A 12,037-nucleotide genomic window follows, 5' to 3' on the forward strand; every position below is an offset into this window, starting at 1 on the left:
GTTACACAGCACATGGAATTCATAATTCTATTGCACCAGAGATATCATAAACTGGTAATGGTAGTGCAGCTGGTAGCTAGCTTTCCTGTTGTTTCATTAATATAGAAACGCTAATCGGCTTTCTATGCGCTAACTGACCCTCATTAGCATTTAGCCCAAGGCCAATACACAGACTGTGTGAAATATTAATTCTCCTGAATTATAAATGGCAATATGTTCCATATAAAGATGTTGGTGTGTGGTTTGGTAATTGAGGTGCAGCTGGCCATAATCCTCTGCTGGGCTGACCGATAGGTCACCTATAAATACCTCGTTGCCTGGACGACCATTAACATCGCCACTTTCCACTATACTCTGTGTTTCTGTGTGTTTAAACAGTGCAGCTGTCGGTAGACAGAATATGCTGACAGTCAGCAAATGCAGCAGTTCTAACCCTAACAGGAAAATCATTAACTCCATAATGTATGACTCTGCAACAAATAGGTGCTGTGGACTGTGCTGTATAAACAGTAGTTATTAATGTCATGACAAGTTAATGAAATGTTCTAAATAAGTGCTTAATAAGTACTATTTGGGATCGGGCTCCTTGGCTGCGAGAGGAGTCCCTGAGTTTTAGTAGTTTACACTATTTGGCCAAGAAATCTGAATTTACTGAGCACCTCTTACTTTAAGCTGTACTCCACAATAGTATTCCTACAAGGCAAAACTATACCAAATCTAATGAATGTCTGGAGCTTCACCAGCATTTCTTTCTTTACACAAGAATCAGTTCAATTAAAATAAAATCACGCAAACTGTTGAAGGAGATGGCTTGGATCTATTTAATATTACATCACAAACTTTACACCAACAATTGATTATTAAAATAAACTGTAGATGTGTAAGAAAAATGGTGCAAAGTGCAGCGATGCACCTTTGATGCTTAATTTCCAACATGTACGAAAATCTACCTCTATAAAGCACGGTAATACGTGACTTAAATTAAAGGAAACACTTGACATATTTTGGGAAATATACTTATTCTCTTGCTAAAAGTAAGACAATCCAGGAAGTCACAATCACATAACCACATCTGAATTTTTAAAATATTTTTTTAAACTAATTAAATAAATGAGGAATGACATCTTAATTGATGAGCTACAGAGGTAGGCAAGCTGTTACTGATAGTAGCCTCATATTATTGGAAGTGAGATTGATATCAATCGAACTCCCTGCAAGAAACTAAAGAAATATATCTGTCAAACGGTCAAACTATTTGTGTAAATATTATTTGAAGTAAAAACAAACAATAATTACTAATCAAACATCCTTTAATGCATATAAATCATATTCAAATGAGGGTAAACTTCTGAAATACACAAGTATAGAGAAATGTCCAAACTATGTTGTAAATATTCTGCAATACAGATTTGAGGTTGTATCATCCAGCCCTAAAGAGAGGATACTTTTTCTTTACCTGTATGAGTGATGGTAGTGAAAACAAGTTGGACTCTGTGACTCTTCAGCCTCTTCTGACCCCAGTAGGCCACCGTCTGGACAGAGAGGATGTAGGAGGTAGCAGGCAGCAGGCCCTGCAGCCACAGCTCACACTGCGCCTGCAACACATTGAAGAGTAGGACCAAGGATTTCACAAACCCAGTTTATTTTACTTATCTCGACCTTTAATCCTCAGCGACTTCTCAATCTGTGCTAAATCGGCTTATTTTCTAGAACTGGATTATAGGGACTGTACCAAATGATGCCAATAATTCAGGTGAAGCTGTCTATAAAATGTCCTTAGATTCAGTCGCCAACTCGTCATCTACAACAGACAGCTCAAGAAAGGCTGCTATCTTTGCTGCATCATCAGGATCACCACTATAAAACCACAGTGACTGCCACCATCTCCCTCACCTTTACTGTCAATAGAGTTTGCATCGTCATAAGCCTGAGTGTTGTGTGTGCCTCGTGACTGACAGTGCAGACCTGTTCTGCATTAGCCCTCTGCTTGACTGACAGCTCATTAACAGGCTCTTAGTCAATCAGCTCTGTCTGTCTGCATGGATTTGAGCTAGTCACAACAAAGAGATGCTTGGATGATAACAAGTCTGCATGTGTGTGGTTCTGTATGTGTGTACACTTAAGACAGAATGAGACAAAAGCAAGTTAAAAGCAGTTTCTCGGTGACCTACAGACAAAATGTGGTAAAAGTATTTCCATTACCCTCAAGATAGACAAAACATATGGCCTGTACAGCTGTACGTGTGTGTGTGTGTGTGTGTGTGTGTGTGTGTGTGTGTGTGTGTGTGTGTGTGTGTGTGTGTGTGTGTGTGTGTGTGTGTGTGTGTGTACTGTGAAACAGAGAGAGTGAGGGAAGCCTGGATTTCTATTTTGGTGAATAATGTCAGTGGACATTATATGTAAGAAACTGATGTATATTTAAAAGCACTGACTCAGCAGGGGTTTTTTTCACGTTGGAATACTTCCTCTGAATTCCCCTTTTACCATCAGGTTTAATGCTGAATTTCTCCAGTCCTGCATAAATTCCTGATTGACAGGCTATGAGTTTTATACACATCTAGGGAATGTGTCATGTGGTGCTAATGGGGAGCAGTAAAATATCAATGCTTTGCATGATATGAAATAAATTTTACACCTGGAAGATATTGTATTCAGGTTCCTACCTACCTGTTGTGATGCTGCTGCTTTGTGTGTGTAGATGCAGCTGCAAGTAGGAAACACTAGTTAGGGGGGCTCATTTAAATTCCAGACCTCCCAGCCAAGCAGAACAGAGGACCAGACTACAGATAAATGGCTCCACCAGACTCAGTCTGGGATTGCCATCACTACTTAGGATAGCTAGGTCCATATGAGAGTGCCTGCATTTTAACCCCCAAAACACTGATGTTTATGGTTCAGCTTTTTTTCTTGAACTACACGTTTGCATTTTACTTCAAGACAGTGGGTCAAAAACTGAAGAATCCTGTACAGAAAGTACGTAAATCATTCATCTTTTACTAATTTGAAAAAAAAAAGTTTCAGTCAGGATATAGGCAATCATAGCTGTTACATCAAAGCTGTAATATGTGTTTGTGTTGTTTACTGTGATTATGGGTATTTCGGTGCTTATGGCTGGACTTAGGTGCATTGCGAATGTATTGCATCACCATCACACCTATAATCAGGGTATCAAAATAGACTTAAGTATTACTGATGCATTAAATATAATCTTTAAAAAAACACCAAAAAAAACTCAGAAGTTTGGAGCTGAATTGAGCAACAATGAGACAGCAATCACTTATTTTTGCAAAATAACTTCATATCAGTTTCTTGGAGTCTTTCTTTAAACAACAGTACTGCATCAACATCTAAATATCAGTAATATAACACTTCCCTCACACAGGTCTTATGCATTACAGCCATGATAACTGATACACTCAGTCACTAATGCCCTCATGCTGCAGTGAGTGGCATATTGTCAGTACATTCCCAGATGCTTTGACTTGAGTTAAACACATTATCCAAATGCAGGAGAACCACTTCTCCCCGTTGTCAGTCAATCTACACGGTTAAGTTGTCATGTTATTCCAGTGCTGTACAGGCAGCCCTACATGTTGCCATATCACTCTTAACAAAGTTACGTTCCACCAAGATAATGCTGTATGTATGTCTGAAGACAATATTGCATTTACAGATCTACATGGAACATATGCAAAAAGTCTGCAGAGACTTCAGTAATGGAAATGCATCCTAAACAGCAATCTGAGGGTGAATATGTCAAAACCAGACCTAAAACTGTGCACATGTAAAGTTAGTTAGTTTAAATATGTCTGCATGTAACGTCTTTAAGTCATACTTGGAAAAAAAAAACTCTAAATTGCAGCTTAACCAATTTAGTGGCGTGTAAGTTTTACATGAGTATGCAAATTCAACAGTTATACAGAACAGCAAGTCCATGGTTTTTTTTCAACACTTATTTTTTGCTCATTGTTTAAAACCGCATTCTGAATCAAGATGTCCGAGTAGCTCCTCTGTATCTCCTCCTAATTGCCATTAGTAGTTTGTTTTTTATTGGCTACAGGAAGTTAATCAGGATATTGTTAAATTTGAAGAAAGTTCAAGTCTAATATTAATAATGATTATAATGGAGTGTTAAATTGAAGTGCCATCTGTTGCTTTGGTGTTTGTTAGGTACTCAAACATACGCAGTATTTTACAACATACATTTAAATGGCTTATTGCAGTTTGCACCACCACTTGCACACGGTAGCTGTTTACAGAACCTGTCCTGGTTGTGCACAGGCCTGTAAAATGACCACAGTAATCACAAGCAGAATAGAGCAGGGAATGTATGTGTGGGTGTGTTTGTGAGTGTGTGAGGTGCATGCGTTTACAGGCCTAGTAAAACTTCTCAGCTGCAGCTATAGATCTTATATGTGCTGTGTGCTGCTGTTGTACTTCAGATTGTGTAAGGCACAGTGTAGATTTAGCACTACAGACTGGACTGAGGTGTGTTTGTACATTTTGACGGCGGCCCTTAGAGCTCAACATACCGTGAATTAAGAAAATACGCAGACAGGCAAGAAAGCATTTTTACCAATTTGGCAACATATTCACAGCAATTAGAAATTAAAGCTTGGCTGTACGCTTACATTTGATATTAGGTTTATGTTATGGTTTGCGCTAAAATTGGAAGCTTGCAGGTCTTCAGAACAATAGAAGTACAAGTGGGCCAGTGTGTGTCTTTGCTGTTGAAACAATTTTCAAATATGCATATACTTTACGAAAGGCCTTTGATTATATCACATATTTTTTTTATCAGCAGATGCAGTTCTCAGAATTAAACCTAAACTTTTACCCCAATATGTTCTTAAAATGCTTAGAAAAAATGGAAAAACAAATATTTAAAATTTCAGGACAACAAAGTAAGCTTCATCTGATTAAAGTCAAGAACAGCGACTATGTCAACACTGTGATGAAACTGCTCTCAAATTTTTAGCTCATCATGAAGCAAGTAAAGTTACTGATTTTTATATGATGCACTTAAAACAACAGCTGTGGACCCAAAATGCTTTTCAGTAGAGAAATAAGTTTGGCATTACACATTTATCCAACAATTTTAAACATTAAAGCTAAGGTATTGTCTTCATGTGTTTCAACCCATTATCATAATTCAAAAGAGTGAACATAGAAAACTACAATCTTATATTTAGTGTAATTAAGTATATAGAAGTTTCCTTACCCCCTGAGTCACTTTGCTGTTGCCCTCCTTTTTAGCCTGTTCTGCTGTGCGTGAGTGTGAAGGTCGTGTGTGCATGTTGTTGAGCACTGGATAAGCTTGCAGTGTGTGTGTGTGTTTATGCACTGTGTGTGTATGTCGAGACATCCAGGTGATTCTGTAGTTGTGGACAGGCAGGTCTCCCTCCCTGGGAGGCTCCCAGCGTAATAAGACAGCAACCGTGACCCCACTTCCCCTCGACCTGAGGAGAAAAAGCCACAAGTCAAACATCATCACAACACACAACATGAATGTAAACAAATTCATGGTAATTAAAGTGCTTTACTTCCTTAACAGTCATGTGAAGAAGTGAAAGTTTTTGAGCAGGTTCTTCTGTGTGGCAGTGAAACATATGTCCTACTTAACTGTCAGTGTTGGGTTTGCAATATTCCATTTACTTTATGTATGCATAGTAGAGGTTCAGACACTTTATATCATCCGGAACAGAAGCTGCAATTTGAGTCATCACCTCTGTTATTAAAAGTTATTGGAAAACTATGTTGATCCAAGACATTGGTCTGAACTTTATATGGCCTCATTTTGCAGCATACAAATAGAAAACATACTGCAGTGTATAATTGAACAAGAATCAACTGTAATTAACATGGAGCTACACAATCAGACAAGACCTGTTTATCCACTTGACCACAGTTTATGACTGATTTTGTAATGTGTAGTGCTGAAAAAATGCGAAGCTATTATGTGATACAAGATCTTTAGATACCTTTCTGTGAACTGGGATGCAGGTTGTGAACCTGTCCAGTCTAGAGTCTGGTTGCTGACTCTGACATTTATCGGAGGTTCTGGAGGTGAAGGGTCTGCAGAAAGACAGCACAAGAAGTATGTTATCAGGGAATCCATCCATCCATCCATTCATCCATCCATTCATCCATCCATTATCTCTACACAGCTTAATCCTCATTAGGGTTGCAGGGGAGCTGGAGTCTATCCCAGCAGACTTGGGGCGAAGGCAGAAAGCTTAAAACATAATCATCCCCACACCCTGGACAGGTCGCCAGTCTATCGCAGGGCTACTTATAGAGACAAACAATCACACTCACATTCACACCTATGGGCAATTTAGAGTCACCAATTAAACTCAGCATGTTTTTGGACTGTGGGAGGAAGCCGGAGTATCCAGAGAAAACCCACGCATGCACAAGGAGAACATGCAAACTCCATGCAGAAAGATCCCAGGTCAGGATGTGAACCTGGGATCTTCTAACCACAAGGCGACAGTGCTAACCACCAAGCCACTGTGCACCCTGCTAAGGAATCATTACAGAAAATTTGATCTTCATCTTAAAACATTATCATTCCCACCAACAATGTAATCATCAAAACATTTAGGGTCTGAAGGGATTAAATTAATTTGGAGATCTAGTAATAGAGCTGAACGATAATGAAAAATGACTTTCATTCACAGCAATCAGGCCTCTCACAATGTTATGCAATCGAAACTTTCAAATGCTGCAAAGGAAGCAAATAACATCACATCACTGCTTAAATTTGCTAATCCTAAACTCATCTACAAATGCCTTTGTATTCAGGTTACTTTAGGTGCTCAGTGACCTGCTGGTTCCTCTCAGACATTTGGGCTCAATAACATGAGGAGTATCCAACTACTACTACTCCAATCAAAAAGTGCCCTTATGTAAACCCTTATTTTGTCAAACAGCTTTTTCTGCTCAGGATATCAACATGTGGAAGTTTTTACCAAAAGAACTCAAAGAAAACCCTGACTGGGAACATTTTAAACTCCAACAGTTTTTAAGAGGGATCAGTCATTAGGTCATGAATAATCTGTTGCTTCTTACTATGGTGCTTTGTTGTAAATATGTTTTGTGTTTTTAATGTATGTATTTATTGTTGAGTTTGTGTTTGTCTTTTAGTATTTTCACTGAAGTTATGTATTTTAGGCCACCATTTAGACTAATGAACATTAACTATAAATAATGCTGCAGTTGTGAATTAAAATGTAATTGTTTTCTCTAAATTCATTTACAGTTTCACATAGTAAGAAACAAAATATCTTGGTTGTCATTGTCATAATTTAAATTACATAAATAATGCAAGGTGCTCACATATGAGTAACTGAGAAAAAAATACATAGTTTTTGCAGCTAGTAAGTCAAAGAAAAGTAAACTACAAAATGAATTTGTCTAGCTTTTTGTTTAAGTGAATTCTTTGGCTCATGTTGTTTGTAGTACACTTAGAGGTTCCCTCAAGACACTTTTTGCTTAAAAAATTGTGTCTGTTTAAAACTTTTTTTTAAAAAAGTACACTGTTAAAAATTACAATGAAAAACAAATGCAAAATGCAAAATGCAAATTTCTGTTTTCATATGTTTGACTACAGCACACATGTCTCTGGCTTTAACTTGTGTTGCTCAAAGAATAATTATGAGCTTCTAAAAAGACACAATTTGCTTTATAGTCTTTTAAACATCACACATGTACAAAGTGTGTAACCTTAGTAAACCTGGCAGAAATAGTGCTAACACCAGCATGCAGAGCACATTAACCAGACAACAGCCTGTCGTTTATTATTTGTTGTCCGTCAATTACCTATAGCTGAGTACATTTGCAGGTGGAAAGTTTAAACTTTGTCTTGCTACAGCCTAATAATTGTGTATCGTATGACTAAAATTGAGGCTTATACAATTTGCACTGTACAAAAATCCCAATTTCAATCTAAAAATGTTCAGATATGTAGCCCTATCTACAAAAGAGTGATTAGTGTTGAGACTTTCCACCAGCTTGACTGAATTGTCTAATAACTCAATATGTAATGTGCTGCAGCGGTGAAATGTAAAGAAGCCATTCTGGGGGGGAAAAGGCTAATTTCCTCTTGGTCTTATTCAGGTCTACAAAGCCAATTAGATTTACAGCATCAAAGGTGAGTGATACTCAAGAAGCCTGAAGCCCTTTTCAGTAGCAAACCACAACACAGACCAAAGGCGACCACCACTAGTCACTGTTTGCCTCTAAAACAAAATCCTGAGGTCGCTGGTCTTTCAACACGGACTCTGCATCTCATTAGAGCCTCAAACCCCGATGCTGTATTTGATTAAAACTACAAAATGCATCTGATTAGAACTACATCCCCCATGGCAGGCCTCCCACAGGCCCCGGGATGTGCTTGGCTGACCCAGCTGCAGAGATCAAAGTTAGGGCAGCATCTTGGGAGCTGTGAGACCTGGCCTGTTTGTGTGTGGTGTTTTTTGTTATAAGTAGGGCGTCTCAGTGCCAGCAGTAATTGCCAGATCAGAGCCAAAACACACTGAGCAAGTTTTTTTGGGTCCATTGTTTCTTGAAATGAAGACATCAAGATGAGCTTTCTGAACCAGACATTCCCTCCTAATTACTGCTGGCAGGTCCTGTGCAACCCTAATATCTCAATGAGCAGGAAAGGGGTTTTCAAATTGAGATTCTCGCTCTGGTTAGCATCAGGTCATAGTAGAGGAACTCCAACCATCTTGACATCTGCCAGCTTCCTGATTTGTGACCCTTGACCTCCAGCCCCTGACTAATCAGACTAATGAACTGGAAACACAAAACTCTGAGTGCGATCAGATGGTATTTGGAATGTTTAAGTGTGTCTTTAACCTTTAACCCTGGCCCTCAAAATACGCTCATACACACATTTCATGTTGTAAAGGGATAATTCAACATTTCTGGCATATACACTTATTTGACTGCATACATGGAGAAGGAAATTATATCACCATGATTTCTGTGCGTTGTACATAAGGTTGGACCGTTACCTTAAATTAGCATAAAGACTAGTAGGAGGGTCAAACGGTTTGTCTGTCTTTGCTCTGTCTAGAAATTACAACATCCACCAACTAGTACCTCTCAGTCTTAATCCACACAAAAGAAAGCATTCAGCAGATAATTCAGGAGAGTTACTTCTCTCAGCCAATAGTCCTACACAAAAAACTCCAAAAAACATAAAACCATGAAACAGTACGCTGAGACTAGCACGCTGGCTGTTGGCCGTAGCTTTAACCAGGGATTATGCTTTTGCAACACCTATGCAGAAGGGAACTTTAGCTGACAGAAGAGCTGATCTCATAAATCTCAACAATGTGTATTGTGGACATTCTTCTCAAGCAAGCTGCATGTCTTATCTAATATCTTGTGGTTACGTTTCTTTGCTTTTTAGTTTCAGAGTACTGCCATAAAATGAGAGCAGCAGAGGAAATTACTGTTGAAGTTAATAGCATTGCTGATCTTATCATCGTCCTGTTCATTTACATTAACACATTAGAGTTCTTTCACATTCCCTTGACAAATGCAGTGGCTCCTTTACTCTGCCGTCAGAGTGAACCTGACTTGTGATTTGTAGATTTTTCTTTACATTGTGGTTTGCTAAACATGACAACATCAAAGTGGACACGTTCTTATCCTGTTACATCTGTAACAGCATAAAAGAAACACAGACACAACTGTGTCCAAATGACAACCATATATTTTATTTATGTCTATGTGCAGTCCAGAGAAACCTAATTTAAGACTTTGATGGATCGCCAAAGCTACCAAGGAAATTTCAGTAAACCACGGCACATGTTCTAATGTTTATAAAACAGTTGGAGGCAATAAGAATTTCACCATTTTGGTGTTGTGTTGCAGTGGTGGAAAATGTTATTTCAGACACCTCTTCATAATCTCCCATAAGTGTTCAACTGATAAAGGACCTTTTTCCAAAGTCTGGTCCAACCTTAAGTCATTATTCACATTCAAACATGCTCCAGCCAATCCTGGCAGGGGATTCATATCACTAGCCAATCCTGGCGTAACACCAGTATGACCTAAGTCTGCTAAGCATTAGAGCTAGGACCTCCTACAGTGTGTGTGTGTGTGTGCGTGTGTGTGTGTGTGTGTGTGTGTGTGTGTGTGTGTGTGTGTGTGTGTGTGTGTCTTAGTCTCACTTTAACCCTGTCTCTCTGACCCACACCAGGGATTTCACTCTGGCACTAAACCAACTGAATGAGTATGTATGTGTGTGTCTTTACAGTAAATATGTGCATGTGCAGTTGTGTGTATTTTCTGTTTCCTGTCTGTGTTTTATGGACTGCCTGATAGTTTTTCGGCTGTGTGTACCTTATCCATCAACTCTGAGTGAAAGAGAGAGAAAGACCAGAGAAAGGAGAGGAAGGGAAATGTTCCTGAGTTTCAGACTTTTCCTCAGGGCGGTGTAATATCTCTCATAAAATGACACAAAATCACTATCTGTGTTTTGCTCAGTGTCTCTTGACAGAATATCAGAATTCACAAGTAGGTTACGGAAACGTACAGGAGGAATCATCACCCTCTGTGGGACACTCATAAGAGTTCTCTAAAGAGAACCCAAGTATATGTTTAGAGTGTGCTTGCATTACCTTTAGTGGAGATGTAGTGTTTGCTCGGTGTGGTGAAACCTCTGCTGCCATGACTGTTGATGGCTGCTACTCTAAACTGGTACCAACGCTGAGGTCTCAGGTCTGACAGCACCACATCTTCAGAGAGAGTCTGAAAGCACAAACACATCACACATAACAATAAATAGATACATAACAGAAAAAACGTTTTGTTCAAGATAGGCAGTGCAGTACTAAAGATTTAAGCTTGTTAGATCTTTAGATTCTTATTCATTGCTCATTTCCATCAGGGAGGTGTCTGATTGGTCCTAAAGTCATTCTGCCGTATGACAACTAGCTCAAACATACAGTCAGAGCCATAAAAAAGTATCATTGGTGACAAGAAGAATGAAGAGTGCTGCAACAGATGGTTTGATCCCCACAGACACCTGATCTCAGCAGCATGGAGCTAGTAACTGATTACTAGAAGAGACAAACATGGAGACAGAACAAATCCACAGAAAAACTGTGGCAAGAGAAGAGAAATGGGGCTGTACTAGAGGACTGGCCAAGCCAAATAATGATTTAACTAGGTTTCATTTTCTGTTTTACTGTTCTTTGAATGAATTTAATTGGCAAATAAAACTATTCATGATATTGATTTTGAAACTATCCTCACTGTATTTTCAGTGCCTAAAATTTTGCACAGTACTTGTTTTAAAACAAGTTTTTCAATTCTGTTTCTAACATGAATAATTTCAAATTGATTGCCTTATACTCCGGCTTCCTCCCACAGTCCAAAAATATGCTGAGGTTAATTGATTACTCTAAATTGCCCGTAGGTGTGAATGTGAGAGTGCTTGTTTGTCTATATATGTAGCCCTGCGACAGACTGGCGACCTGTCTAGGGTGTCCCCTGCCTTCGCCCGAGTCAGCTGGGATAGGCTCCAGCCCCCCACGCGACCCTAGTGAGGATTAAGCGGTGTGTAGATAATGGATGGATGATTGCCTTATTATAATGCAATGCATTCATTCATGTAGGTATTAGTTTGACGCTTCCCAACCACTCAAATATTGAAGCAGATGGTACAAGCAAATACAACAAAGAGCTCAAGGTTTAGCCCGGCCACCAAACTCATCAAATCCCAATACAATCAAGCATCCATGTGATGTGTCGAAACAAGTCCCATCTATGGAAGGCCCACACTGCAACCCTCAAGACCCAAAGGATCCTCTGCTCGCATCCCACTGCCAAACATCACAAGACACTCCTAGTTCCTGTATCTATATGCAGACAGGTCAGAGCTGTTTTGGCAGCACTAGGGTGATCTACACAATAAAAGGCAGGTGGTTTTTATTGTTGTGACAGACTATGTACAATAACTTTGAAGATAAGATAAAGAACATACTGATTCCAAGTTACTCAGACCTTTCCAGTT

The 12,037-nt window shown here is 39.1% G+C and overlaps 1 protein-coding gene across 1 annotated transcript in view; it reads right to left on the reverse strand.

Annotated features, from left to right (window-relative positions):
- Nucleotides 1-12,037, reverse strand: part of anos1b (anosmin 1b) — a 48,816-nt gene that overhangs the window by 6,896 nt on the left and 29,883 nt on the right. Inside the window, exons 6-9 of the mRNA XM_023264582.3 lie at nucleotides 10,641-10,770; nucleotides 5,982-6,075; nucleotides 5,222-5,459; nucleotides 1,457-1,595 (exon numbers count right to left, since the gene is read on the reverse strand). Coding sequence (XP_023120350.2) covers nucleotides 1,457-1,595; nucleotides 5,222-5,459; nucleotides 5,982-6,075; nucleotides 10,641-10,770 — 601 coding nt within the window. The remainder of the gene's footprint in view (nucleotides 1-1,456; nucleotides 1,596-5,221; nucleotides 5,460-5,981; nucleotides 6,076-10,640; nucleotides 10,771-12,037) is intronic.

Source organism: Amphiprion ocellaris, chromosome 2 (assembly GCF_022539595.1).
Source record: "Amphiprion ocellaris isolate individual 3 ecotype Okinawa chromosome 2, ASM2253959v1, whole genome shotgun sequence".
Lineage (NCBI taxonomy): Eukaryota > Metazoa > Chordata > Actinopteri > Pomacentridae > Amphiprion > Amphiprion ocellaris.